The 27,491-nt window shown below is 56.3% G+C and overlaps 1 protein-coding gene across 4 annotated transcripts; it reads left to right on the plus strand.

The window, feature by feature from the left end:
* Window positions 1-10,611: 10,611 nt before the first annotated feature.
* On the plus strand, window positions 10,612-26,774 carry RIPOR1 (RHO family interacting cell polarization regulator 1). Of its 4 annotated transcripts, none has more exons than XM_060084192.1 (22): window positions 10,612-10,757; window positions 18,319-18,445; window positions 18,561-18,713; window positions 18,883-18,961; window positions 19,672-19,695; window positions 19,790-19,843; window positions 19,987-20,139; window positions 20,241-20,304; window positions 20,398-20,441; window positions 20,520-20,645; window positions 21,098-21,246; window positions 21,324-21,453; window positions 21,533-23,191; window positions 23,276-23,391; window positions 24,255-24,387; window positions 24,649-24,784; window positions 24,909-25,070; window positions 25,336-25,494; window positions 25,654-25,850; window positions 25,940-26,023; window positions 26,123-26,213; window positions 26,356-26,774. In XM_060084192.1, exons 2-22 carry the CDS (start codon window positions 18,342-18,344, stop codon window positions 26,451-26,453), a joined length of 3,915 nt encoding a protein of 1,304 aa, XP_059940175.1. In that variant the 5' UTR covers window positions 10,612-10,757; window positions 18,319-18,341; the 3' UTR covers window positions 26,454-26,774. The 4 variants fall into 4 exon arrangements, with proteins under 4 accessions (XP_059940175.1, XP_059940174.1, XP_059940173.1 ...); XM_060084190.1 differs by having other exon boundaries at window positions 10,677-10,757; window positions 23,279-23,391; XM_060084191.1 differs by lacking the exon at window positions 18,319-18,445 and having other exon boundaries at window positions 10,670-10,757.
* Window positions 26,775-27,491: the final 717 nt, after the last annotated feature.

Consider the following 27,491-nt stretch of genomic DNA (forward strand, 5'->3'; position numbering starts at 1 on the left):
CTGAAAGGAAAACAATGAAAAAATGCAAAGCATTTTTTATTCAAGCAGTGACTTTGATAACCCTCAGGAATTTAGCACAAGTACATACCTAGCCTTTCAAACACCCACTAAGATTTTTGGACACCCTCATTCAACCCCCATCCAACCAGTTGCATCAGCGGTCCCTAAAATCCCACCCCACACCCCTCCCAGCTGCCACAGATTCTCTCAGAATTCACATGGACCGGCATCCACACTCACCCAGGTCATCTGGGTGAGTGTGGGTGATGTCTGTACAATTCCCCACCAGTTCAATGTGAAAACTCCTGCAGGGACAGCTGATGTGCAAGCTGCAAACCCTATCGTTTTCACTTGAAAATTTTTATCACAAATTAGAAATTATGCATGTGTGTGATTTCTAGTGCCTATGAAGGACGAGAAGGCTTGGCATCTTGAAAGGGCATTAGATACATTCCTATAGTTTTCTAGATTTCCAGGGAGAGCCAGAGGTTGTGATTATGTGGAAGGTTAGCAAGGAAACAAAGGTGATTCTCTGCCGTTGTGGAGTCTGGAGGTTGGGGATCTGAAAACTCTGAAAGCTCTGAAAATGCCTTAAGGTGAGCCCCTGGGGATACAAGGCCCCTGGTTTAAGGAGGGCTGCCTATGTCAAGGGGAAAACCAGCAATTCCACCGCCTCTCATGATACAACAAATCTGGGGTTTTAGATTTTAAAAAGCCAGGGCCAAGAGAGGATGGGGATGAAGGACGGTGTCACCCGCTCCTTTCACATTTTCTGCAAGAAAGAAATCCTTGTGGAGACTCCTGGCTCAGTAAATGAGTCACTGGCTTTATAAGCCAAGAGAGATTGGAAAGCAAATTCCAGGCAACAAGCAAGGAGGAAGCTTGGGGAAGGTTTTCAGCTGTAGTGTGAAACTGTCAAGTCTCTATGCTCTTGTGGGAACTCAAGGAGAAAAACAACAGTGAGAAAGACTAGAGAAATAGCAAGGGACCAGACAGGGCTCAAGTGAGAGCCTGGGCATTTGGGCAATTTGTAATGACTGATGGAACCAACTCTGCAAATTATCCAGGCAGTTTCAGAGAGGGAGAAAATACCCCAGTGTCCCAAGGCCTACAGTCATTCCTAATGCAATAGTTGATATTTATGACCATCCATCAAGTTCCTGTGCTGGGCACTGGGCATAGGGTAGTCAATGAGGCACCGTGGTCCCTGGTCCTACAGAACTCACAGCCGTTGAGTGAGTCATCATACTTGTGCCAAGTGACAAGGAGGAAGGTTCAGGGGTATGAGCCACTGTGGGAACCCTAGAAGGCTTCTTGACACCTAGGGTAGGATTGTCTAGACACACTGAAGGTCAGGCTAAATTTCAGGCAGAGGCCTGGATCAGAGAGAGCGGGGCTCCTTGGAAGAAATGAATGGTGAGCAGTTTGGGGGACAAAAGCACAAGAAAAGACTGGATGAATCCTTTCACTTCTCTCATTTTGGGTTATTTGTTTGCTTAGCAAATTTAGGGAGGTGCTTCTCCTAAGTGCCAGGCAGTCTATTTGGCACTTTCTGTTTATTTACAGAGCAATTCAATTCACCAGTGTTTACTGAGCTCCTTGAGCAAGTGAGCTGGGCCCAGCCACGGAGCAGGCAGAGGGCACAGCAAGAGCGAAGACCCAGAGGTGGAACCCCACAGAGAAGTCTCAGGGAAGAGCCAGGAGTCCCTTGGGGGCCGGAGTGGGATGGGGGAGCTGAGGCCTGAGGGAACACCAGCCTGGTGGGGAGCAGGCTAAGTCCTGGAGAGACCCTTGCCCCGACAAGCCGAGGCCAGGTTGGGGAGGTCTCTCCTCAGCACATTCTCTTCTGTGTGACGCTGGAGATAATTAACCCAGGGGCCCTAACAGCTGCCACCACCCCCTTCAGGAATCCAAGTCCTCCCTGCATGACTTCTAGGCCACACTCCCGCTGCACAGCTCTGTGGGAGAAAGGAGTCTCATTAAACCTTTCATCAGATGTGCTGGCCTGGAGTCACCAGTCTGCTTTCTGGGACAGCCTCCGCCAGCTCTCTGGGCTCCCAAGAGCCCAGGCTGATGGCTGCCTTCCCCCCAGGCCAGAGGCCTGCCAACTCTCTGCTGGTCAAAGTCCTTCGGGCCTGCAAGGAGCCTTACTCAACTCACAATGGCATCTGGGGGAGCAGGGGAGCCCTGGGAGGGAAGGTAAGAGTCTTGGTTCCCATCCTGGCCTGGCCACCGGTTCACTGGCCTCAGGCATGGCCTTGCTCTCTCTGCAACTTGATGACTTTTGAGATCTAGGACCTCTGAATTTGAGAACCAGGCACAGAGTCAGGTGACTCGACCTAGAACTAGTCTTGGTGTGGGATCCCTGGAGAGGAGCAGGTGGCCCTTTAGGGAGGGGAGGCAGACAAGGGCTGTGATGTGAGAAGCACAGGGCATTGTGAGAGTGTAGAGGTTGCTGACCTGGCCTGGGGTCCAGGGAGGTATCCCAGAGGAAGTGGTGTCTGAGCTGAGACCTAAAGGGTGGGCAGGAGTTACCAGGTGAAGGAAACAGAAAAAAGATGCACAGAACAGCCTGTGCAAAGATATGGAGGCGTGGGAAAGCAGGATGTATTCATAGAACAAAGAAATTCAGTCTGGCTGAGCTAGGACCTCATGGGGAGGAACTGGCCAGAGATGAAGGGCCAGCGGGGAAGTGAGAAGGGACAGGGTTCAATATGCAGAAGCCATCAAGCGGCTCTGGAGAGAATCGACCAGGCCAGGTCAAACCAAGAACGCTAAGAGGCCAGAAAGGAGGTGCAGATGGTGCCCTGGCCAAGGGGCAGAGAAGATGGGGCAACTTGATGGCCAAAGAGGTGTCAGGGGAAAGGCCACCCAGACTAACCTGAGAACCTGGGAGGGAGAGCAGTTCTGAGGAGAAGAGATGGGGTCAACTTTATACAGTGAGTTTGGGATGCCCAAAGGTCATCTTAAGTGGGGAAATGGCACAAGAGATGGGGAGCAAAGACTCAAGGCATCACTGTGGGAACAGAAACAAGGCCCTGGAAGCTGTCAGGATGGCCTGGAGAAAAGAATCAAGGATGAGGGAAGGGGACCCAGCACCCAGAGGAGCCCACAGAGGGGCATGAAGAGACATAGCCAGAGAAGCAGCTAGAAATCCAAGAGGAGCAGTCACAGAAGCCAGAGGGAGTTTCAGAAGGGGAAGATCATCCGTGTTCAACACATGTGGATCAGGTCAAAGGCGGAGAGGACTGAAAAGTGGAAGGTCAGGGAACTTTTACAAAAAGGCTCAAGTCTGGAGGAGGTTTTAATGGTGGTGGTGGCCTTCCCTGTGACCATGATATGCAACCAGGTCTGAGTGTGAGCAGGACCGCTGAACAGGGCTGAAGAGGTTGTGCACTGCACAGTCCAGTGACTATCCATTCACGAAACTGTGGCTTGGGGTAAGTGGGCACCTCCTGGAGTTTGGAGGTATTTTGTGAAGCCTGTTACTGCAGTGTGGAGACTTCCCACGTGGTGGCGCCAAAGACCAAGACTATGTCTTGGGCTTGGCTGGGGCAGGGGTCAGTTTGAAGATCGTTAGCCTCCAGGTCATTATCCCATGTGTGGAGGGTATTGCCAGATGCCTAGTGACTAGGCCTTTCCCCACCTCGACACCCTCCACATCTCTGTCAGAACAGTTCTCGTAGCGGTAGGAACTCAGAAGTAAACTACACACCACACACTCTAGCCTTTGCCAGGGGGCCTGGCCTGAAAGAGTCCCAGGCAAGCAACTCATCCCAGGATCTGGGAGAGGCACAGATATCCCTCCCACTTGTTCCTTAGGAGAAGGGAGTCTCAGGAAGGAAGGAAGAACACCTGGCCCAGCCGGAGAGACACAGTCACCCCACCCCAGCAAGGCCCTGCTCACAGGTTCCCCTGGAGGCCAAAGCTGGATCACCCAGGACAATGGCAGAGATAGCCCCACCTGGGGGAGAGTCCCCAGGGAAGTCACCTGTCGAGCCTGGCGACTCCGGACTAGAAGCTTAAACCACCTGGTGCGGGCCTGGTAATGCCTGAATACATAATGGCCATATATTTGAAAACGATGATACGTTTATTAAAAACCATTCTTTGTATAAGTAAATACAAAGAAGAAAAGAAAGCCACGTGAAATTATGCCCAGAGATGATGGCCACTGCTGGGACAGGCCTCCTGACAGCTCTCCAGGGCAATGGATACAGGTTTGACCCGAGGAGACTCCTGCTACAGGAGAACGGGTGGCTGTTCTGGTGCTTTCCCCCAGTCCTCTGTGTCTATTGTGTTGAGCACCTTTCCCTATTCAGAGGTATAAAACCCTCACTCCCTACTCTGCCTGACCTGACTCTGCCACCTCTCAGACCTTACCTTCTTTCCCTCTATCCTAGCCCACATGACTCAAATACAGCAAGGTCATTCCCAACTCCAAGCTGTTGCCCCAGCTGTTCCCCCTGCCTGGAACACAGTGGTCCCTTGGTACCCACTGGGGATTGGTTCCAGGACCCCCTCACAGATACCAAAATCTGTAGACGCTCAAGTCCCTGTATCAAATAACGTAGTACAGTCAGCCCCCGCAGATACAGAGGGTCGACTGTACTCTTTCTCTGTATCGTTTCGTGACTGTTTCCTTCTTGCCATTCAGGTCTTGGCTGCAAAGTTACTGTCTCAAAGAGGCCTATGCCGACCACCCTGACTAAAGTAGCACCTTAGCCCCATCGCTCCAAATCGCATCACCCTGGTTTGTTTTCTCCACAGCTTTTCCTTCTCTCTGAAGTCATCTTACGGATATGTGAGCTTGATTATTGTCTGTTTCCTTGGGCTGGAGTGTGAACTCTTTGAGAGCAGAGACCTTGCCTATCTGGTCTGCCTCTGTGTCCCCAGCATCCAGAATGATGCCAGGCACATAGTAGATGCTCAATCCATGCCCCACGTCCATTTTCAGTGGCCAGGGGTTATCTCAGGGCACACACGAACCTCCTTCACCCTCTGTCTCCCACTGATGGTCACCAGGACTGTGCCATCCCTTTATCTCTGATTGAACAAGCCAGCAATCAGTGTCCTTAGACACAGATCTTTTCTTGCCTGGATACCTCTTCCTTTGGGATAAATTTCTTTTTTAAAAAAATATTTATTTATTTATTTGGCTGCATGGGGTCTTAGTTGTGGCACACGGGCTCCTCAGCTGTGGCATGCATGTGGGATCTAGTTCCCCAAGCCAGGGACCGAACCCAGGCCCCCTGCATTGGGAGCACAGAGTTTATCCACTGTGCCACCAGGAAAGTCCCTGGGATAAATTTCTTTTTCTTTTTCTTCTTCTTATTTATTTATTTATCTTTTTTATATAAATTTATTTATTTGTTTTTATTTTTGGCTGTGTTGGGTCTTCATTGACCTGCGCGGGCTTTCTCTAGTTGCAGCGAGCGGGAGCTACTCTTCATTGCAGTGCGTAGACTTCTCATTGTTGTGGCTTCCCTTGTTGCAGAGCATGGGCTCTAAGCACGTGGGCTTCAGTAGTTGTGGCATGTGGGCTCAGTAGTTGTGGCTCATGGGCTCTAGAGCGCAGGCTCAGTAGTTGTGGCGCATGGGCTTAGTTGCTCCGCGACATGTGGGGATCTTCCCGGACCAGGGCTCGAACCCGTGTCCCCTGCACTGGCAGGCAGATTCTTAACCACTGCACCACCAGGGAAGCCCTAAATTTCTTGAAGTGGAACTTCAGGGTGAAAAGGAGGGTTTGCACTTGACATCCTGATATATACTGAAAAAACTACTCTTAAATACTCAAACCAGATCCCATTCTCTACAAAGCATCCACTTACACATCATGTCCATCACTGCCAATCTCAGAGGCCAAAAAAAAGTCTCTTGTTTACATTTGCATTGTGTTGATTATTAATGAGACAGATTACCTCTTAAAAGTGCAATTTTAGTGAGTGAATGGATGAGTGCAGTTAAAGCATCAGAAAAGAGAAGTGGCTATAGGAACCGCAAGGTGAGAGTGCTAAAGCCAAGACTTAAATGTGAGCAGCATCCCTGGCCCTTGCCCTTTGACACACACATTGGGCAGTAGGGGCCAGGCTGGGACTGGAGGTGGGTGGAGGTGGTGGCAGGTCCAGGCCCACCCACAGACCCACACTTAGCCCCCTTCAAGCCTGCATCTGCCCCCACCACCCACTGAAGTGCCCTAGCGGAGCATAGTGCCGTGGTCCCTCTCACATTTGACCTCTTGGTGAGCCAGTTGACCATCATTGCCTCCAAAAGCTGTCTCTAGCCTAGATACCTCTTTCCTCTACCCACATGTCCACCTGCCTTCTGGACACCTCCTCCTGGATGGATAGTCCCCAGACCCCTCAGATGCCACCTGCCGAAATTGACCATATCACCTTCCCCTAACCTGATCCTCCAGGCCTCTCCACATCACTGAAAAACACCCATCACCCAGGCCCAAAACTCTGGCATGATCTGGGATGCCTGCCCCTCTAGACCTCACATCCCATCGGTCACCCAGCCGTCCATTTTGCCTCCTGAACATCTCTTGAATGTCTCCATCTCTACTGCCTCAACTCTGGCGCAGGCCACCATGACCTTGGCAGGGAAATGATAGCTGCCTCTGCCTGCCCCCCTCCAAGCACTGCCTGAATGACCTTTGCAAAGCACAGATATGGCCACAGAATTCCCCAGCTTAAAGCCCAGGCTCCCCATCACCCTCCATGCTCCTTAGCCAGTCCCCAAAGCCTCTCATGGCTGACCTCATCCCCAACACACACACAATTCTCCCACCACATTAAGCTTCTGCTCCCCGCCAGCAAAGGAGGCTGCTCCTCCCTCCTGTACCTTGAACTCTGCTGTGCTCTCTGCCCCAGATACTCCTCTAAAGACCCACCCCCTGCCTGCCTAGGGAGCCTCAACAACTTGCCCCATTCCTACAAAGCCCTTCCTAACCAGCACACACCTTCTCTCACACACATAAATGTGTACACAGACACAATCACAGTTCCACATTCACACTGGTGACATAAGAGGTGTAGAGACTCAGGGATGACCTGCCCTAATTGACAGTGAGTCCCCAAGCGCAGGGACTCGGTGGCCTCACCTCTGTCCACCCTTCTGGAACCCCCAGGGCCGAGCACACACCAGGCTCCACGAAATCTTGCTGAATATCTGGCAAATGAATGAATGAATGTGTACATCCTCTCTGAGGCATGTGAGCACAGGCGCAGTAAGGGGCAGACTTTATTCTGTCCCGTCACAGGAAGCTGGGGGTGACGTTGCACACCAGAGAGCTGTAGCCATGGGGGCTGTTGGGTGGGGCGAGGGAAGCTTCTGTTTTTCTGCGTTTTGGGACTCAAACGGCGTTACTTTCAAAAGTGGAACTAGCTGCACCATATGTGAGGAACTGGAGTTCACTATGGTTCTCACCACCCTCTGCCATCTATTAGAGGGATTTTTTTTTCTCAGGCCAGAGCCCAGCCCTTCAGGAACGTGAACTGCTCGAAGGTAGAAATGGTGATGATTTGGTTGCTCTGCCCTAGCTCCCAGCCAGCACCAGCAGAGCAAATACTCAGGGAATGATGCCTGACTCCGACAGAGCCAAACTAATTAGGATTCGGTGAGCTGAATTGGAGCTCAGATGCTGCCCCCTCCTCTGACCATGGAAAGGCCCTGCCTTCCCTGAGCCTCAGGTGGTGCCTCTGTGAAATGGGTGTCAGCTATGTCCTTCCTCCCCTGGCTCACTGGCTGCTGTGGAGAGGCCTAGCAGGCCTCTAGCACCCCATGATCCTCAGAGGCTGTCACTCCTTCAAGGCCCCTGAACAGGGGGAGAGGGCCAGGTGAAGCCTCAGGTGTCCCGTCTGTTCACTGCAGCCCCATCCAAGCCTGGCCCTGATGGAAAAAGGATGGGGAACCAGGAGTGGTCACAGACAAGGACAATAGGCAGTGATGGGTACTCAGAAAGGGTGAGTGGGAAGCCAGAGGACACAGGTTTCTTGGAGGAGGTGACATTTGAACTGTTTTCCAAGTGGATAAGGGAGAGGAGCATCCCAGGCAGGAGGGAGGCTGGGAGAAGAGACAGAGGCCAGAGAGTAGGGGCCATGTCCAGGGATCTGCAGGGAGGCTGGTGTAGTGGAAACAGAGCAGGAAGAGCTGGCAGGACAGGTGGGAGATGAGGAGGTGAGGTCATCTAAGGCCAGATCTCCTGGGTCTTGGAGGCCTCACTACAGAGTCTGGACTTATCCTGAGGGCATTGGGGAACCAATATGAACTGACTTATGATTTAAAGGATCACTTGAGGGAATTCCCTGGTGGTCCAGTGGTTAGGACTCCATGCTTCCACTGCAGGGGGCCCAGGTTTGATCCCTGGTTGGAAAGCTAAGATCCCACAAGCCACAAGATGTGGCCAAAAAACCTCAAAAAGATCACTCCAGCTGTTGGGTGGACAACAACTGTAGGGTACAAAGGAGGCGGCAGGGAGGCCAGAAAAGATGGTGGCCCAGACCCGGGTACCAGCTGTGACAATGCAGAGATGTGGCCAGACACTAGACAGAGAGACTAATTGACTGTGACGAGCAAGGGCGTTATCTATTACAATTGGGACTTTTCTGGAAGTGGAATTCCAGAATTCCAGGCCAAGAAAGAGTTCCTCGGACAGTAGCCTGGTGAGTCCCCACAATCACCGCTGCCTCATCGGAGTCTCAAGCAATGGCACAGGGACAACTCTGTGCCACTGCCACCCCAGGGGCCAGCATGCTGCCCAGCCCTGAATGGTCAGTGGGTGTTTGTTGAGTGAATTAATAAACAACAGAGTTCTAATAGTGGGAGGTGAGGTGCAGGGAGGGAACAAATCTGCACATGTTATGTTAACATAACATAATCACCTCCTTAACATAATCATGTTAAGGAGGTAGAATCTACAGGACTAGGAGGCTGAATTAAGGTGGGGGTAGAGAGGGGGACGTCCAGGGTTCATGCATTTACTCATTCATTCAATCTCTCATTCGATAAATATTTCTTGAATTCCCACTATGAGCCAGGGACAGTGGTGATGAGGACATCTGTGGCCCCTGCCCCCACAGAGCTTAGAGACTCACAGTGAGGCAGGCTTAGGTGCGTGAGCACACACGGGCATACATGCTACCTGGTGGTGATGGGTGACATGAAGGCATGAGTCCACAGGACATGGGGACAGAGAGTACCAGGGAGAGGCTGTCTTCAGAGAAGGTAGTCAGAGGATGCCTTGCTGAGGAGATGACTTTACAGGTGGACAGGGACCAATTGGTGCCAGTTTTGAGAGCTCTAGAGAGGCCCAGCCTCACTCGCGTGCGAGCCTAGGTGGACAGTGGTGCTTTGCAGAGATGAGAACAAAGGAAGAAGAGTCCCTCTGGGGAAGGTCATGAGATCTGGTGGGTCATCAGGGGCTCTGGAACAGGAGAGGGCTCTGGGCACAGGGGAAGGCTCAGGATGCTCAGCAGTGGATGGATGAAGTCCTGAGACTGGATGATATTTTAGGGTGGGGGGAAACAGAAAGAAGAACCCAGTCTCTGGAAGCAATCCTCAGGTCTACTGACTACAGAAAAGGGGGTGCTGCAAAGGAAGGCAAAGAGGAGGGGCTGGAGAGGGGGAGAACTGGGAGAGGGTGAGGTCTGTCTCTGGTAAGAGCTAGCGAGGGAGAGGATGTCAGTGCCCCCTGCTACCTCTAAAGGTGACAGACTACAGAGTGAAGCCTGAAGGGTGGGGTTGGAGAGGACCGGTGTTGTCTTATTGATGGGAGGGGTGGGGGAGTGGAGCTGGCCCTTTTACCCCAGTGTGAGGTCAGCTATCAGCTCCACCGTAACCCACTCCAGGGGAGAGCCAGTATTCTAGCCCCCTTGTTGGAAAGGACTGGGTTCTGGCCCCCTTGGACAACATGTACCCAGACCTTGCCAGGGTCCTCACCTATGCTTCCAGAGCAAGGCCCGAGACTCCGCAGATGCCGGTACCCAGTGAGTGGTGACTGCGTGGCCTGGCTAAGAGCTCAGACTTACCGGTGCCAGACGGTGGCAGGAAGGACAGCCTGCCCCCACAGCAGGGAAACTGAGGCCGGCGGACGGGCAGGACTCAGGGGCAGCGTCCAGACCCAGAAGGTGTCTGATGAGTAGCCTTCAGGGCTTCCTGTTCCCCTCTCTGAAACTGGCCTTGATCCTTTCCTCCAACCAACTCAACCCAGCAGTGGCCGCTCCAGGACCTCTTTCACATATGGGGGCCTGAAAGGTCTCTAGAGCCCACGGAATTCAAGGAGGGAGCAGCCAGGCGAGGCTCTCCGGTGCACCGGTTTTGGGGTCTGCATGGGAAGGAATGGTTCCTTCCTGGCTTTGCTAATGGTTGTCCAAAAGTCGCCCTATTCCCGCATATGTATCCGGATCCCGAGCAATGAGAACTCCCACCGCCCGCGTGTCGTCCAGGGTTCCCCCCAACCCCCCGCCGCCCCGTCCCGCCTCGCCCCGCCCCGTCAAGCTGGTGGACGCCGCCAGCCACCGGCCTGCCCCGTTAGCCGAGAGGGCGGAGCGAGCCGTGGGCTCCTCCAGGGGTGCGGGAGCGCAGGGGGTGGGGCCCAGCTGGCCAGGGGAGGAGCGGGTCGTCTGGGCTGCAGGCGGCGGAGCAGAGGGAGGGGCGGGCAGCAGCGGCGGCGACCGCGGCAGCTGCGGCGCGACCTAGCCGGGCAGCGACCAGTGCACGGAGAGCGCGAAGTCCGCGCAGCCCGGCGCAGCCATGTGAGTGTCCCCGCCGTTTCCGGGGAACGCGGGCAGGGCGGGGGTCGGGCGCGGCGGTTCTGGTGCCTCTCCCCGCCTGGGGAGTCCCGGATCTGCTGCCCCGGCTGAGGCCCTGTCCCATATCGCCCCATCCCCGGGACCCAGGCCTCGCGGTGTCGTTCCTCCCCTCTTCTCGGGCGCGGAGGACGCCCACAAAAGCCGCCGCCTCTGGGCCTGCCGCACCCGGCGCTGCCTCCTTCCCTCCCACGGCAAGGCCCAGGCGGCCTGTGCCCCGGGGCTCTGGGGTGGGCCAGGCCTGAGGGTGGGCCCTTGGCGCCAGCCTGGGCCCTGGCACGGACGCTCACCGGGAGCCCCACTGCCCTCGCCGCAGGAGAGACTGAGCTGGGAATGGGGAGAGGGCGACGAGGCGTGCAGGCCCGTCTCCGAGATGAGCTAATCTCTCTGGCCCCACCGGCTGGCCTAAGCCGCTTTGGGCCCCGACCCGAGGTGGCCGATCCGGCCTTGGGCTGGGCTCTTCGCCCAAATCTGGCGCGGCCCAGGCTGGAGAGGATAGCACCGGCGCCGTGGGGAAACAGACCCTGTTCCTGGAAATGAGAGGCTGGTGTGGGAATTCTGCAAGCAGCCAGGCCTGGGCAGCCTGCAGAACCGGTTTGGGGAAGGGGCTGCTCACCAGGGCTAGGGGTCTGGGAAAGCCTGGCTTCAGCACCCTCTGTTCTCCTCTCCCCGACAGGCCTGAGTCCAGCCTCCAAGACTGACCCATCTCAGCCAGTTCTGGGTTGCTTCTAATATATGTCCAGGCTGGCTGGCCGAGCACCTACTGTGTGCAGTCCAGTGTAACAATAACGGTGGGCCATCTGTGGGGCTTGCCCTGGGCCTGCATCGCTCAGTGCCGGCACAGTCTTCTGAGGAGGGTTACCAGACGATGTGGCAAATGCAGAAACTGGCCCAGAGAGGTTAAGTAATATTCTGAAAGTCACACAGCTGGTTTGGAGAGAGGTGGGAATTAGACCCAGATCTGAATTCTTACCACTGCACTATCCGCTTCCCCAGCATGGAGGGTATCAGCGGGGATAGGTGGGCGGGGAGAGAGATGAGAATTGGAGAGTGAGGTACAAAACCTCCCTGTCAAAAACAATAAACAAACAAAAACAATCCAACAAAAAAACCCCTCTCTGTCCTGGGTCCTGTGGGGCAGCAGCTGCAGAGGGGTACCTGGAAATGGGTGGGGATGAGGGGAGCACACAGGGCGCTGGGCTGGGTCCTCCCCGGGTGGAAAAGCTGGCGGGGAGGACGCGGCTGAGTCACTGCGGGCCCCTTGCTGCAGCTCCGACTAGCGCCTCTGCCAGGCCCGGCCCGGGGGAGGCCACAAGGCTTCCAGTGCGCCGCCGTCCGGGAATGTGACCAGCTGACCAGGGAGGGGGCCGGCAGGAAGTGAGGCCACCCGGGCGCCTCCGCCCGGTTCCGGGGTGGGGGGTCCCAGGCGCACCGCGCCCCCCTCCCTCCCTGCTCCCACAGCTGCGGCATGATGTCAGCAGCCGGGTTTGGGGCAGTTGCCATGGAGACAGGGGCAGGCTCAGGAGGGACCCCATTCTTCCTTGAAGCCGCCCCTTGCCCGGGTTATTTTTAGCGTCTGTTTACCTCAGTCCTGGGCGGCCCTGCGGTGGGGCGGGGCCAGACCGGAGACTCCCGGGAAAGCGGCTGGCCTGGCATACCAATGAGCTGGGCAGCACAGGTGGCGGGACCTCCTGACCCACACAAGTGCACCAGTTTGGGCGTGTAGAGGGTATTAGAGGCCGCGGGATCTGGGGCCACGCAAGCGGGCAGAGTTCCATTCCTAGCTGCAGGCCCCATCACCCTTGAGACCTGGGTTCTTTCCCATGTCCAGAACAGAATTTAGGGCTGCCATAAGTCCAGATAATCCCCTGGCTCTTATCAGCCAGCCTCCACCAACACCAGTTGAGGTGGCCCCTCTCCCTTAGCTCAAGGGGTTCAGCTCTTTCCCTTCCCCCACCCCCAGCAGGGGAGATCCTGCCTATTCATCCCCTGGAATTGTCACTTAGATTGATATTCTGATGGTCATTTGGACCAACAGTTATACATCCTGGTCCCTGTGGCAGAAGCCCAGAGAAAGAAAATTGATGGGACACTCAGGCTACTCTGAGTCCAGCCCACCTACTCAGTTCCAGAATCCCAGGGAACCCCCACCCGGCCCCATTCTCAGAGGACAGAACCCCACCTTACTTTCTGATACAATCAGAAAGTAAGGAAGGGAAAAGGAAATTGTCTATGAGGTAGAGGAGTTGGGGTAGATAGAGACTTGAAATCTACCCCTCCAGCAGCTCAGGATCTACCTGTATCTGGGCAACCCCGTTCAGTCAGCCCCCAACTCATAATCAGCTCCTGCCTTCCTTCATTGCTTTGGTGCAGGGCGCAGAGGGTACAGCAGGGAGCAAAGCAGACAGGCCTCAGCCCCCAGAGTTCACAATCTGGTTGGAAGACAGCCCTAAAGGGGAACTGACAACTGAGTTATGTGGCCTCAGGGATCAGAGAGAGGAAACTATGAGGCACCTTAAAGGGGGACCCAATCCAAGGCAGGCTTCTTTGAGGAAGAAGTAGTAGGGTAAGACTTGAGAGAAGAGAGGGAGCTGGTCAGGCTGAGAGTAGTGGGAAGAGGATGTAGGATCAATGAGAGCTGCTGCTTAAACGCTGAAGAGCCTTACAGGCATGGACAGAATTCACAGTATCTGGAACAGAACGATCATGGGGGGAACAGGACTGTGAGGGGACGAGGAAGGTATATGAGGGAAGGGACGGAGCCTGAAGGTCTTGCGGGTCATGTTAGAGAGTGTGGACTTTATCCTTGGGGTAGAGGAATGCCCATGGATGTTTCACAAGAGTTAGAACAGAGGGAAGTTAAAGATTTAGAGTCCTGGGGTTTGAATCCTGGCCCTACCACTTAACAGCTGTGTAATCTTGGGCAGATTAATAATTGTTAATAACATCAGTTAACATTTGTTGTGTGTTTACAGTGAGGTACTGTGTCCACCCCAACTTCTGTACTCCACATACAATTCTCCTTTCCCCGAACACTCCCAGTAGAGGAAGTATCTCATTTCATTCTGCCAACAGCCCTGTGAGATAGTTGTTATTATTATTGTTGTTATCCTCACTTAACAGATGGATATCTGCAGCCCCAAAAGGTTAAGAAATGTCTCGCCCAAAGTCACACAGCCAGTTAGCCTCAGGTTTCTCACCTGTGAAGTGGGACTAATAGGACACACCCCATAGGTTTGTTGCCAGAATTAAAGGAGGTGATGTTTGTTAATTAAGCACAGTGCCTGGCATCGAAAGCACTTGATAAGAGGACAGTTTTTAGCATTGTCAGGTGACTGGAATTTCAAGAGGGGCAATGCTGTTATTGAATAGATCATTGTGGGTTAGCACGGAGACAGGGAACCCATTAGGAAGCTGCTGTAGGGTTCTAGGTGAGAATTGGTGATGGCTTGGCCTTGAGTTCTAGCTATAGGGGTGGAGGTGGGGGGCAGATTCCAGAGACGGCAGGAGCGGGTGGCTGAGTAGACGTGGGGGTAACAGAGGCTGAGGGATCCACGATGATTCCTAGTTTCTGTCTTGAACAACTGGATAAATAGATGGTGGGGCTGTCGTGGAGAGGTTAAGACTGGGGAGAGTCAGGGTTGAGGAGGAAAGTGGTGACTTTAGTTTAGGGACTTCAATCTTAGCACATGCCTAATAACCCACTCCACACTGTCACTCAGCTTCCAGGAGGTATCAAGCAGGCAGCTGGATAAACAGGCCTGGTGCTCAGAAGAACGGTTTGGGCAAGGAAGAGATATGGAAGCTGGCAACATTTAGATGGCATTAAGCTGTGGGAGATGTACCCAGCCCATGAGTGGGGAGGATGAGGCCCATTCGGGGATGGGGAGAAAGACAGATCCTCTGGGAAAATAATATGTGCAGCCAGAGCGATAGGTGAAAAGCCAGAGGCATGTTGCCTCTTGAAATCCAAGACAAGGAAAGGCTCAAGGAAGAGGAAGAGTACTACACAGTGAAAAGCTTTGCTGAGATCAAGCAGGATAAGGACCAAACATTGGACACTGGATTCAGCAATGGGGAGGTCACTGGTGACCTTGTCCAGACCAGTCAGGGGAGTACTGGGTATAGAAGCTGGACCAGGATAGGAAGAAGAGTGGGTGGGTTTAGAGAGGAAATGGAGGTAGACACCTCTTCAAGAAACTTGGCTCTAAAAGAGCCAAATAGGGTGAGTGGTAGGGTAGCTAGAAAGAGGCTGGGAGTCCACAGAGAGGTCATTTCTTTTTGTAGTTATTTATTTAAAGTTAACTTTATACTGAAATATAATATTCACATAGAAAGGGTACATGTCCTAACTGTACAGCTCACAAGACATTTTCACAAAGGAACACACCCATATAGGATCAGGAAATACAATCCAGATTAGGAAACAGAACATAATCAGTACCCTGTCAGCCCCCTTGTGCTCCCTTCCAGTCACTACTCCCCAGGGGTAGTGTCACTACTATTAATAGTCACTACTATTCTGACTTCTGTCACCACAGATTAAGTTTAACTGTTTTTGAACTTTATATCAAGGAACTCAAACATACATCCTCTCTTGTGGTCTTGCTTTTTTCACTCAACATTATATCTGTAGGATTCATCCATATCGTTGCATGTGGTTATATATTGTTCATTCTTTTTGTTGCATAGCATTCCATTATCTACTGATGGGCATTTGGATAGTTTCCCAGGTTGTTTTCATCTTTTATGTGGGAGTGACTTGAGCTTGTTTGAGGCTTGTGGAGAAAGTTTGAAACACTCATCTTCCATGGGAAGGGAGACAGATGGCTAAGGTCACACATGAGGATTTCCCACATGGGAAACAAAAGCCTGGCTGAGGTTGAGATTTGCTCTTTTCCAGCCCAGCTGCTGTGCCAAGACCTCTGGCAGCTCCCGCCAGCCTGTGCACAGGTGCAGAGAAGGCAGGGGGTTGGGTTGCCCAGGGTTGGTTTCTGCCAGGTAAGAGAGAAGCCCAGGGTGCTGGGGATATTGGTAGCAGGCGAGCAAGCTGGAGTGGTGGCTGCAGATCCAGGCTGGGGAGAAGGGTGTGCAAGGAAGGTAGGGAAGAGAAGGTAGGAGGGAGCTGGCAAAGAGAAAGGAAGCAGAGGCGGATTGTGAGCTCTGTGCAGGGCAATGTCTGTGCAATTCCGGCTGTTATCTCCAGAGACTTGCGTATTGTTGTCACTTAGTAAATAGTTGAATAAATGAGCTGAGGTCTCAAGAGGTCACAGGTAGAAGGCAGGTGAGGTGGGGGTGATGGAGATGTGGTTCTGATTTAGGAAAGGGTCATTCCAGAGCCAGGTGATGAGACTGGGGTGTTCCCATGGAGGGTGGCTGCAGGGAGCAGAGAGGCCAGTGTTGGGTGGGCAATCCATGGGAATGCATAGCTGCCAGCATAGGGTGCACAGAATCCGGTCTTCAAGGAGGGAGGGGGAGATAGCATTTCTCAAACCAGGATCCTTGGACATCTTGCATCTGAATCTGTAGGGGGGTGGTGGGCTGGTTGGAAATGCAGACCCCTGGGCCCACCCCAGCCTGTTGGGGAAAAAGTAAGCTCAGTGCAGCAGAATTGAGCATCAAGGAGCAAGAGTGTTTATGGGGTGGGGGAGCACCCAGCCCATCTGAGAGGATGAGATGCTCAATGGACCCTGAGTATGGTGGCCTTTATCCAGGCTAGAGTTGGATAGGGATAATCAATGAAGAGATACTGGGGGCAGGAAAGGGCCGACACCAAGGGGATTCAGCCCATGTGAGGTGGGGGCCAGAAGGATGGGGCCTCTGCCCTAGGATGCAGCTTCTGCCAGAGAGAAGGCCCTGACTGGGCAATGGAACCAGATCCTCTGCCCTGTGGCCTGGGGGTAGAGAGGGTGTCCAGACTGAGCATCCCCTCTGAGGGTGGAGGGAGGGGGGTGGTGCATGGTGCTATGGGACTCTCTGCACCCAGTTGCTTCTCTTCCTTCTCTCGGCAGCAACACATAATATGGGATTGATCCAGTCCCCCACTTTTAGCTCCTTCTCAGCCTCCAAACCCCCTCACGCTCAGTGCTTCTCTGCCGTCCTTTGGCACAGCTCCTCCACTCAGCACCCCCAGCCCTTCCTTCTACTCTCTCAGCCCCTGCTCTCTAGCCTTCACACACTCAGAACCCCAGCTCTCAGCCCTCTGTGTCCAGCTGTCTCTCAGCACCCCTCAACAGCCACTCTATGAGCCCCCTGTGTTAACTGCACCCAATTCAGCCCCATCCGGTGTCCTCACTCTGTTTATCCCTCCATATTCACCGCCGCCCTCGACTCCCTTTACCCACACTCCTGACCCAGCCTAGAAGACCCCCGTAAGTCCCCTGCCTGAGGGGAACCTCCAGTCACCCCTCCCAGAGGCTGGGAGGGGGGCCAAGGGCCCGGTGCCCCCGTGGTCCGGCGGGTCCCGCCCCATCCCGGCGGGCTGAGTCAGGCGGCAGGAACTGGGCGGGGGGCGGCGCCGGGAGGAGCTGAAGCAGGAGCCAGAGTCGCAGGGAGCGATCGCGGAGCCCAGCCCGGCCGGCACCGAGTAGCCCTGGGCCCGCGGGGACACGGGGGGCAAGCGCGGGGCTTGGAGGGCTGTCCCGGACCTACCATGAACTCCAAGAAGAGAGGTAGGACCTGGTCCGGGGCTGCGGAGGCTCCGGGGCTGGTCCCAGGGGGCTGCGGGCCGCGTTCTGGGGGCCTGGGGCGCGTGTTTCGCCGGAGCGGTGTGGGGGACTGCGGAGGATCTCTTCCTGCTAAGGTCACGGGCGAAGGCTGCTGTCTGTGACTCAGTTTCCCGGTTGGAGTCTCAGGAAAGTGGAGGGGGCGGGGCACTTCTCGGCACTGCCCCCCAACCTGGGAATCCCCCGGCTCTGGGCACCGGGAGGGCTCTGGCGTCTGGGCGCCTCGGCGCCTCGGAGCGGGTGGGGGCTGGAGGGGAGCAGCTTCCGCGGGGCGGCCGGTGTGGGGAGCCCAACCTGCACAGGCCGGGCCTGCCTGGCAGCTCTGCTGGGCTCAAAGCACGCACCCCGCCCCGCCCCGTGACCTCCTACGGCCTCTCGGGGTGTGGGCGTGGGAGCTCCTGGTCCACTTGGGGGGAGGAGGTCAGGGCAGGGCTGGGGAGCCCGCCCCACCCCCGGGTAAACAGGCGCTTCCGCACATTCTTCGCGCGCCCCTCCCCTTTCCTGCCCCTTCCCAGCCCGGGGAGGGTCCCAGTGCGACCCCCTTTCCTGCCCCGCGCAGCAGGCGGAGCCTGCACCTCTGCAGGAAGTGGGGGCGTAGCCGAGGCCACGCTGAGTCCGACACCGAGTCACCCGCGGCCGCCCTGTCATAAGCACCAGGGCCGCTGGGGTTCGGACTCCAGCCTCAGACCGTGGCCGGCAGGACTGAGATACAGAGGCTGGGCCGCGGGGAGGGGGCTTCAAGGGCCTGATTGGCGCTGGACACCTGCCCTCGCCACCCCCAGGGAGCCCCGCGCGGACTCATTCCATGATGTCCCTGTCGGTGCGGCCGCAGCGCCGCCTGCTCAGCGCCCGGGTCAGTAGGAGCCAGTCCTTCGCAGGCGTCCTCGGCAGCCAGGAGCGGGGGCCCAGGTACGCGGCAGAGGTGGGGCTAATGGGGTCAAGAGAGTCTGGCCGGGTTGGAGTGTGCAAGTGAGGGTTTGGGGGATGACTTCTTGTCCCCTCCTGAGTGCAGTCTCTTCTTCAGGAGCTTCCCAGCCTTCAGTCCCCCGGGGCCCCCACGGAAGCCCCCAGCGCTCTCCCGAGTGTCCAAGATGTTTTCAGTGGCGCACCCGGCCCCCAAGGTCCCACAGCCTGAGCGGCTGGACCTGGTGTACACGGCGCTCAAGCGAGGCCTGACGTAAGCAGTGTCCTCCCAATGCCTTGTCCCATGATCCCTCCCTAAGTCCTCATTCCCTTTCTGCTAGTAGGAACCTTCCCCAGCCTCACACCCTCTCCTCACTGCCTGTTCCCTGGGCAGGTAGAAGCTGGAGAGGTAAGATAACTCTTGTGGTCACCCCTTTCCCCAGGGCCTATTTGGAAGTGCACCAGCAGGAGCAGGAGAAACTCCAAAGACAGATAAGGGAGTCCAAGAGGAATTCCCGCCTGGTAAGTGAAGGGTTGGCATCCCGTATGCCCAGGATTAATATGCCCTTTGCTCTTGTGGTGTGGGGGGCTGGGCAGCACCAGCCCTGGGTGACATCAGAGCTGTTTTCTGGGGTGACTTGGTCCAGGTGTGACTAGAAAAGGGGGTATCAGGAAAGGCTGGGGAGGTTTCTCTCCTCAGCTTTCCCAGGCTGCATGTACTTTGCCTGGGACCCAGTGCCTGTCCATAGGAGCTTCCAGTGGGTTGGGTCAAACCCCACAGACATGGACAGCAGAAGATTATGTTGTAGTGGTACTGAGGGAGAGCCATGGTTCTTCCTGGGAAACAGGTCAGGGCTTCCCAGAGGAAGAAACATTTCTGCTGGGTCTTGAAGCATGAACAGGAGTTCCCTGGTAGAGGGAACCATGCATGAGGAGGCACAGAGCTCTCTTCCTAGGGGTTGTAGAAAAGACAGTGGGCCAGGGGAGGGATCCCATGGAAGAGGTGGGGGGAAGAGTACTAGAGGGGCCTTGGGGACCAAATCTATGACACCAGCAAAGACCAGGCATGTGGGAAGGTAGGTCAGTCCCTGCTTTGACTGCAATGGCTGTGGACTGTGGTGTGAGAGGGAGGAAGGCTGTGATGAAAAGGAGCTAGGTAGGTCTGGGTGAGCAGCTGCCCCTGCTGGAGTACTTCCCCTACCTCCTAATGCCCCCCTCGTCTCTCTCCGCAGGGTTTCCTGTATGACTTGGACAAGGTGAGTGTATAGAGAATGGTGTTGGAAGAGGTTGACTCAGGGGGAGGTAAAGGGCCCTGGGCCTCAGGCTTCTCCTAACGCACCTCTCCCCCAGCAAGTCAAGTCCATTGAACGCTTCCTGCGACGGCTGGAGTTCCACGCCAGCAAGGTACTTGTGCAGCATGCGTGTGTGTTTGCAGCGTGGGGTGGGGGATTGGGTATCACAGGGAGATGAGATGATGCTAGGCCCTGGGTGAGCAACCCCGGTAGTGAGTCTCAATCTCCCCTCTGCCACCCCTCTCATCTTCTCAGATCGACGAGCTGTATGAGGCATACTGTGTCCAGCGGCGTCTCCGGGATGGCGCCTACAACATGGTCCGTGCCTACAGCACCGGCTCCCCAGGGAGCCGTGAGGCCCGGGACAGCCTGGCCGAGGCTACTCGGGGGCATCGGGAGTACACAGAGGTGAGGGACGTGTGCCTGTGAGGCAGAGGCACAGAGTGTGGCAGAGCTGGTGAGAGGGGACTGGTTCTTGACCTCCTCCTGTCCCTGCCCATCCCTCTCAGAGCATGTGCCTGCTGGAGAGCGAGCTGGAAGCACAGCTGGGCGAGTTCCATCTCCGGATGAAAGGTACCAAGTGGTGAGGCCGACTAGTGGCGGGGAGAGGGAGGTGTGTGCCTGAGACCCCTGGACCCAGCTCATCTCCTTCTCCCCCACTCCCAGGGCTGGCCGGATTCGCCAGGCTATGTGTGGGCGATCAGTATGAGGTAGGAGGATGGGCAGGGAAGGGCTGGGATGGCAGGGTCGCAACACCAAGGGCTGCTTCATCCTGCCTCTTCCCCTAGATCTACATGAAATACGGGCGTCAGCGCTGGAAACTACGGGGCCGCATAGAGGGTAGTGGAAAGCAGGTGTGGGACAGTGAGGAAACCGTCCTTCTTCCTCTGCTCACGGAGTTCCTGTCCATCAAGGTGATGTCTCTGCCCAGAACCATAGGACACCAAGATCCTGTGACTCTATGACCCTGTGAACCCCTTATGATCTTCATGACCCTGAGAACCTTACCCCTGTGACCCCCATCTGGTTCCATGGCCCTGTGAATGTGTGACCCCTTGACCTTCATTACCCTGTGATTTCCTTGTGACCTCCTGACCTTGTGAATATATGACCCCTGAACTCTCATGAGGCTGTGACTCCCACGACCTCGATGACTACAAATTTAGACCTCTGTGGTCCCCGTGCTCCCAGGCTGCTTCGAGCCTCCATAGCCCCATTACCCTGAGAACTCCATTCCCTGTAACTTCCTCATGGCCCAATGACCCTGTGACTGTCACATAACCTCTATGCAAATTCAGACCTCTGATCTCCCACAATCTTATGACCCCTACACCCTTGTGACCCCACCATGCATTCTTGGCTACAGGTGACAGAACTGAAGGGCCTGGCCAACCATGTGGTTGTAGGCAGCGTCTCCTGTGAGACCAAGGATCTGTTCGCCGCCCTGCCCCAGGTTGTAGCTGTGGACATTAATGACCTCGGCACCATCAAGCTCAGCCTGGAAGTCACGTGGAGGTTGGTGGGGCTGAGGGGCTTGGAGACAGGGCTGGGGCTTGATGTTAGCACCTTCTAACAGCTTCTTCCCTCTCCAGTCCCTTCGACAAGGATGACCAGCCCTCAGCCGCTTCTACTGTCAACAAGGCCTCCACAGTCACCAAGCGCTTCTCCACCTACAGCCAGAGCCCACCAGACACGCCCTCACTTCGGGAACAGGCCTTCTATGTGAGTCACATCCCAGGCTCGGCCCCCCATCCAGGGGTTTGCTGGGGGTGGTCCTGAGATGTCCTTTTCTCTCTCCTAGAATATGCTGAGGCGGCAGGAGGAGCTGGAGAATGGGACAGCATGGTCCCTGTCATCCGAATCTTCTGATGACTCCTCTAGCCCACAGCTCTCAGGCACTGCGCGCCACTCCTCAGCCCCCAGGCCCCTGGTGCAGCAGCCTGAGCCTCTGCCCATCCAGGTTGCTTTCCGTAGGGCTGAGACCTCCACTTCTGGGACCGTGGATGAGGAGGGGGCCATGGCCCCAGCCCTGGCCAATGGGCATGCCCCCTACAGCCGGACTCTGAGCCATATCAGTGAGGCCAGTGTGGATGCTGCCCTGGCTGAGGCTTCAGTGGAGGCTGCAGGCCTAGAAAGTCTAGTCCAGGGACCCAGCCCACCTGCACATCCAGATCTCACACGTGGGGAGCACCCTAGTCCTGTCCCTTCTGCCCTGGACCCTGGCCATTCTGCCATAAGCCCCACTCTCAGTACGACAGGCCCTGCCCACACATCTACAGACCCTGCCCCCTCTGCACACCTAGACTCAGTTAGTAAGACCATAAATTCTAGCCCTCCTGAATTGCCAGACCCCACCCACACCACTACAAGCTCCACCTCTGGTGCTGTAAGCCCTGCCCATAGTGCTCCAAGCCTTACTCACACTACCACAGGTTCTACCCACAAGACTGTGGTCTCTACCATCACTATTACAGGCCCTGCCCCCAGTACCACAGGGCCAATCCAGACCACCACAAGTCCCACCCACAAGCCGATGCTTTCTACCCTCACTCCTGTAGCTCCTGCCCCCAATACTACAGACCCAGTCCAGACCACCACAAGCCTCAGCCACACTGTCACAATCCTGACACACACTGTCACAAGCCCCACCAACAAGCACATGATCTCTACCCTCTCTACTGCAGCCCCTACCCCCAGTACCACAGACCCCGCCCAGACTACCACGAGCCCCACCCACACTACCACTAGCCCCACCCACACCACTGCAAGCCCTACCCACACCACCATAAGCCCCACCCACACTGCTACAAGCCCTACCCATACCATAATAAGCCCCACCCACACTACTGCAAGCTCTACCCACACCACCACAAGCAGTACCCACACTACTGCAACCCCTACTCACACAGCCAGGATTTCAACTCACACCACTATACCCAATGCTAAGGACGCAGTCCAGATCCCCAGGAGTCCTACCCATTCTGTCACAAGTCCCACCCTTAGAACTGTAAGCCCTTCCACTTTTCTAGACCTTGCCACGCTCTCCAACCACTCTGCAAACACAGACCCTCCCCTCCCAGGCATCGACCCCCTGTCCTGTAGCTACCCAGCCTCCACTTCCTGCACTCGGGCAGACCCCATAGCCCTCAGCACCTCCCACCCAAGTCCTACCTGTTCCAGTTGGGAACCCCTCACAAGCCCTTCCCCAAAACTCCCAGAAGCCATCCGTCAGAGCCCAAGTCCCCCTCCCTCACCTCTAGCCCCTGTGCCCCAGCATTCAGACCCTAGAGTGGCCAGGGCAGCCCAGGCCCCAGTTCCAGGGGCAGCTGGAGGTGCTGGGGACAGGAAACTGGAAGAGGCACTGGGGGCCCTAATGGCTGCCCTGGATGACTATCGTGGCCAGTTTCCTGAGCTGCAGGGCCTGGAGCAGGAGGTGACCCGGCTGGAGAGTCTGCTTATGGTGAGGAGGGCTGGGCTGGTTTGCGGCAGCGCAGGGAGGGCAGCCAGGCAGGGGCGACAGCTCTGACGCCCTTCACAACCCCAGCAGAGACAAGGCTTGACTCGCAGCCGGGCCTCCAGTCTTAGCATCACTGTGGAGCATGCCCTGGAGAGCTTCAGCTTCCTCAATGAAGATGAAGACAGTGACAGTCCTGGGGACAGGTGAGAGGGGCTAGGAGCGGGGGAAGAGGGGAGGTGAGTAGCAGGTGAAGGAGAAAGGCGAGAAAGGGGAACAGGTGAGGTGAGGCCAGGGGGAGCACGTAAAGAGAGCAGTAAGATGGGCGGTGGGCTCAAGGGAGGTGGGTGGGAGGGGATGGATTTGCTGGCGGGTGCATCTGTGTTCACCCCTCCCATGTACTCCTAGTGTGTCCTTGTTGCTCACGTTTTCAATCACATCTGTATCCCCAGTGCTTCTGGTCACCTTCCTTCTCATCCCTGCAGTGTCTGCCTCCTCCATCGGTCCCCACCAGCTCCTGAGCTTCCAGCTCCTCCTCTCTTCCTTGGCCTCACCTTGAACCTACCCCGTGCATCCTGTGCCCCCCAGCATCAACCCCTCTGTCTGGACTCCAGCTTTCCCAGAGACCCTGGCCCCTTGGCTCTTTGTCCCAGAGTGGCCTTTGCCGATTCCCAGTTGAAGGTCATGCCCGGCCCCTCCTCCCTCCAGTGCTGCCTAGGTTATGGCCCTGTGCCCTGCACCCCTTGGGCCACAACCCCTTGCAGTCCACATTGCGTAGACCATCCCGCCTGCAACCCTACTCCCGCCCATCCCAGCCCCGGTGGCCCCAGAGGTCCCAGCAGTCCTAGCTGGAGGTAGCCCTGGGCAGACAGGCTCTGGAGACCCCTGCTACCACCTGCTGGTCCCAGCCCTTTCCTCCTTCTGGAAGTCCTCCGTGAACTTACCCATTGTCTGTTGTTTGTGCATGATGTGTTCTTCTGTTCTGGGATGGGGGGAACTTAATAAAAATACTCTGGTGACCAGATGATGATGTGTGCTCCTGGGGCGGTTGACCCCATTTTTCTCTCAGGCCCCCAAACAGCCCGGAGCCTGGGGCTGAGGACAGCCTCGACTCACCTAGTGCCCGACCCCTCAGCACGGAGTGTCCAGCTCTGGACACTGCCTTGGTCCAGCACCTGTACCACTGCAGCCGCCTCCTGCTGGTGAGGCTAGTGGTATTCCCCCACCCTTCCCTTGTAGCCCCTTCCCCCAGGGAGCCCTACACTTCAATCCTGGCCCTGCACACCTCCTCTGAGTTCCACTCCCCAGTGTCCCAGGGCCTGGCTCTTGCTGAATGGAATACCTCCCACACTCTGGCTCCCCCAAGTCTCTCCCGATGCATGCAGGGACTGGTAGTCCCTGGTCTCCACCCTCTCTAAGCTCTGTCTTGAGGTCTGAGCTGTTTGGCCACCCCTATTCTCCAGAAACTGGGCACATTTGGGCCCCTGCGCTGCCAGGAGGCATGGGCCCTGGAGCGGCTACTGCGGGAGGCCCGAGTGCTCGAAGCAGTATGTGAGCTTAGCAGGCGATGGGAAATCCCTGCCACCTCTGCCCAGGAAGGTAAAAGCTGTGTGGGCTCTGCCTCGTGTCTGCCCCAAAGTTCCTCCCTTGCCCTATCCCACCTACGCGCCTGTCTCCCCACCGGCCTGTTCTGTTGCTGACAGTTTCCTGCACCTTCTCACAGTGGTGCAGTTCTCGGCCTCCCGGCCCGGCTTCCTGACCTTCTGGGACCAATGTACAGACGGACTCAGCCCCTTCATCTGCCCTGTGGAGCGGGTGCTTCTCACCTTCTGCAATCAGTACGGCGCCCGTCTCTCCCTGCGCCAGCCAGGCTTAGCCGAGGCTGGTGAGTGAGCTGCCTACCTGCCCCCTCTGCTCTCCTTTCTCAGATCCCCAGTGATGGGACCTCAGGGAAAGCCAGGTCAGCCCACAGAGACATGCTGAGATGAGCACTGGGAAGAAACATCGAAGGCTCATGCCTCAGCACAAAAGGGCCCAGAATGGACCCTTTTGTGCAGGGTCCCTGGACCTGCGCGTGGGGTGGGAGCACTCTTCCCTCTAAGGACCCAGGTCCATCCACACCCTGAGACCTGCGGCACTGCCTCCCACAGTGTGTGTCAAGTTCCTGGAGGATGCCCTGGGGCAGAAGCTGCCCCGGAGGCCCCAGTCAGGCCCTGGAGAGCAGCTCACCGTTTTCCAGTTCTGGAGTTACGTTGAAGCCTTGGACAGCTCCTCCATGGAGGCCTATGTGACCGAGACTGCCGAGGAGGGTGAGGCAGTAACCCTTGTCACAAGGTGGCCTGATGCTATGGGTGGGTCTGAAGGTGTGAATTCAGGACATGAAGGTACAAAAGAACCCACCCCGGGAGGCTCTTTGCCCTGCCAGCGTGTTCCAACCGACACCCCCCCGCCCGGCTTCCTTTTTTCAGTGTTACTGGTGCGGAATCTGAACTCAGATGACCAGGCTGTTGTGCTGAAAGCCCTGAGGTTGGCACCTGAGGGGCGGCTTCGAAGGGATGGGCTCCGGGCCCTCAGCTCCCTGCTTGTCCATGGCAACAACAAGGTCATGGCTGCTGTCAGCACTCAGCTCCGGAGCCTGTCACTGGGCCCTGCCTTCCGGGAAAGGGTAAGAGTCAGGCAGGGCTCCCTGAGGGCAAAGGCTGGGGTCCCAGGCTCCCAGTGTCTGGCTAAGTCTGCCCTCCCACCCTTAACCAGGCTCTACTCTGCTTCCTGGACCAGCTCGAGGATGAGGATGTGCAGACGAGAGTGGCTGGCTGCTTGGCCCTGGGCTGCATCAAGGTGACCCCTTTCTCTCCCCTCCCAGCTCCCCAAGCCCTGGGTCCTGAGCCTTTCTCACCTGCTGCACTGGGCCCACCTCAATGCTCTCTCCCCTGGTAGGCTCCTGAAGGCATTGAGCCCCTGGTGTACCTGTGTCAAACGGACACAGAAGCCGTGAGGGAAGCAGCTCGGCAGAGCCTTCAGCAATGCGGTGAGACTGGGGAATGGGAGATATGGGTCAAGTTGAGTTCTATGACATTTTGGCTGCTGGGAATAGGGGTGAGATGGGGTCAGGGGTGGGAGGGCCAGGGCGGGGCTAGGGCCTCTCCTGACCCCATCTTTATCCATTACAGGGGAAGAGGGACAGTCTGCCCATCGACGGCTGGAGGAGTCACTGGATGCCCTGCCCCGCATCTTCGGGCCCGGCAGCATGGCCAGCACGGCATTTTAAACTCCCCACCCACCGGCCCCCAGTGCCCCTTCCCCCCATTTTCAGGGCTTACCAGGCACTGGCAGGGAGGGTGAGGGCTGGCTCCAGACACTCCTCCCTCACAGATTCCTATCAATGAAAATCTAATATATTCTCCTTTTGTCCTCGGGGTGGGTAGAGTCAGTGCCGCAGTCAAGTGCCTCCCAGCCTCGGCTCAGCACACTTGCCATAGATCGGTGTCCCGGGCCTGGCCGTCCTGCCTCTGCCCTGCCACGTCCCTTGGTTTTGTATTTTATTTACAGTTTTACAGAAAATAAAAAAGCAAAATGCCTTTCCTACGTAGCCTGGACTGGTGCACTACTGACCTTCTGCTCCAGCACACTCTGGCTGTGGCCCTGACACTAGTGTGTCCACACTCCAACTGTGACAGTGCCATGTGCTTTTGCCCTGGAAATCCAGATGGAACAGAGCCCAGAGGCTGGAGCTGCACTTGGAAAAGAGGGCAGAGGAAGAGGGTGGTGGAGTGTTGCTGAGGAGGCCCGGCCTGCAGGTGGGTGTACCCTGGGCCTGGAAGCTGTGGGCCTAGACTGGAGCCAAACTGTGGAGTTGGCCTAGAGAAGGCCCAAAGGGTGCCAGTCCTGGGAATGGCTCCCTAGCAGCCAGCTCACTTGGCCAGGAGGCAAAGAGGAAGCAGGCAGGAAAAGGTGTGGTGGTGGCTGGAGCTTCTGGCCACCAGGGAGCAGCAGAACCCCGTCAGGGAATGCCAGGCTTCTGGGTCTTCGCCTCAGCCCAGGCAGCTTCCTACAGAGGGGGCTGAGCACAAGGAGCTCCTTGAGTGCTGGGTAGTTGAGAGGAGATTCTTGCAGAGGGGAAGAGCTGGGGCCTGGGAGGCAGGAGACCCGGATGGCTGCCCTGTGACTCTAAACAGAAAGTCCTTCCTCTCCCTGAGCCACCTCCTCTCCGTAATAACAAACCTGACTAAACCCTGTGACCTCCCCACAGCTGGCAGACTTGTGCTGCTTCAGGAAAGAGGGCTCCAGAGAGAGGGCTCACGTGAAT

The sequence above is a fragment of the Mesoplodon densirostris genome, chromosome 19 (assembly GCF_025265405.1).
Source record: "Mesoplodon densirostris isolate mMesDen1 chromosome 19, mMesDen1 primary haplotype, whole genome shotgun sequence".
Classification (NCBI taxonomy): domain Eukaryota; kingdom Metazoa; phylum Chordata; class Mammalia; order Artiodactyla; family Ziphiidae; genus Mesoplodon; species Mesoplodon densirostris.

Bases quoted from the DNA above. Each gene is read 5' to 3' on its own strand.
- RIPOR1 (XM_060084192.1), top strand. From the start codon at position 18,342: ATGATGTCCCTGTCGGTGCGGCCGCAGCGCCGCCTGCTCAGCGCCCGG. The intron at 18,714-18,882 runs GTAAGCAGTGTC...CCCTTTCCCCAG, and splicing joins GCGCTCAAGCGAGGCCTGAC to GGCCTATTTGGAAGTGCACC. The intron at 25,071-25,335 runs GTGAGTGAGCTG...TGCCTCCCACAG, and splicing joins GCCAGGCTTAGCCGAGGCTG to TGTGTGTCAAGTTCCTGGAG.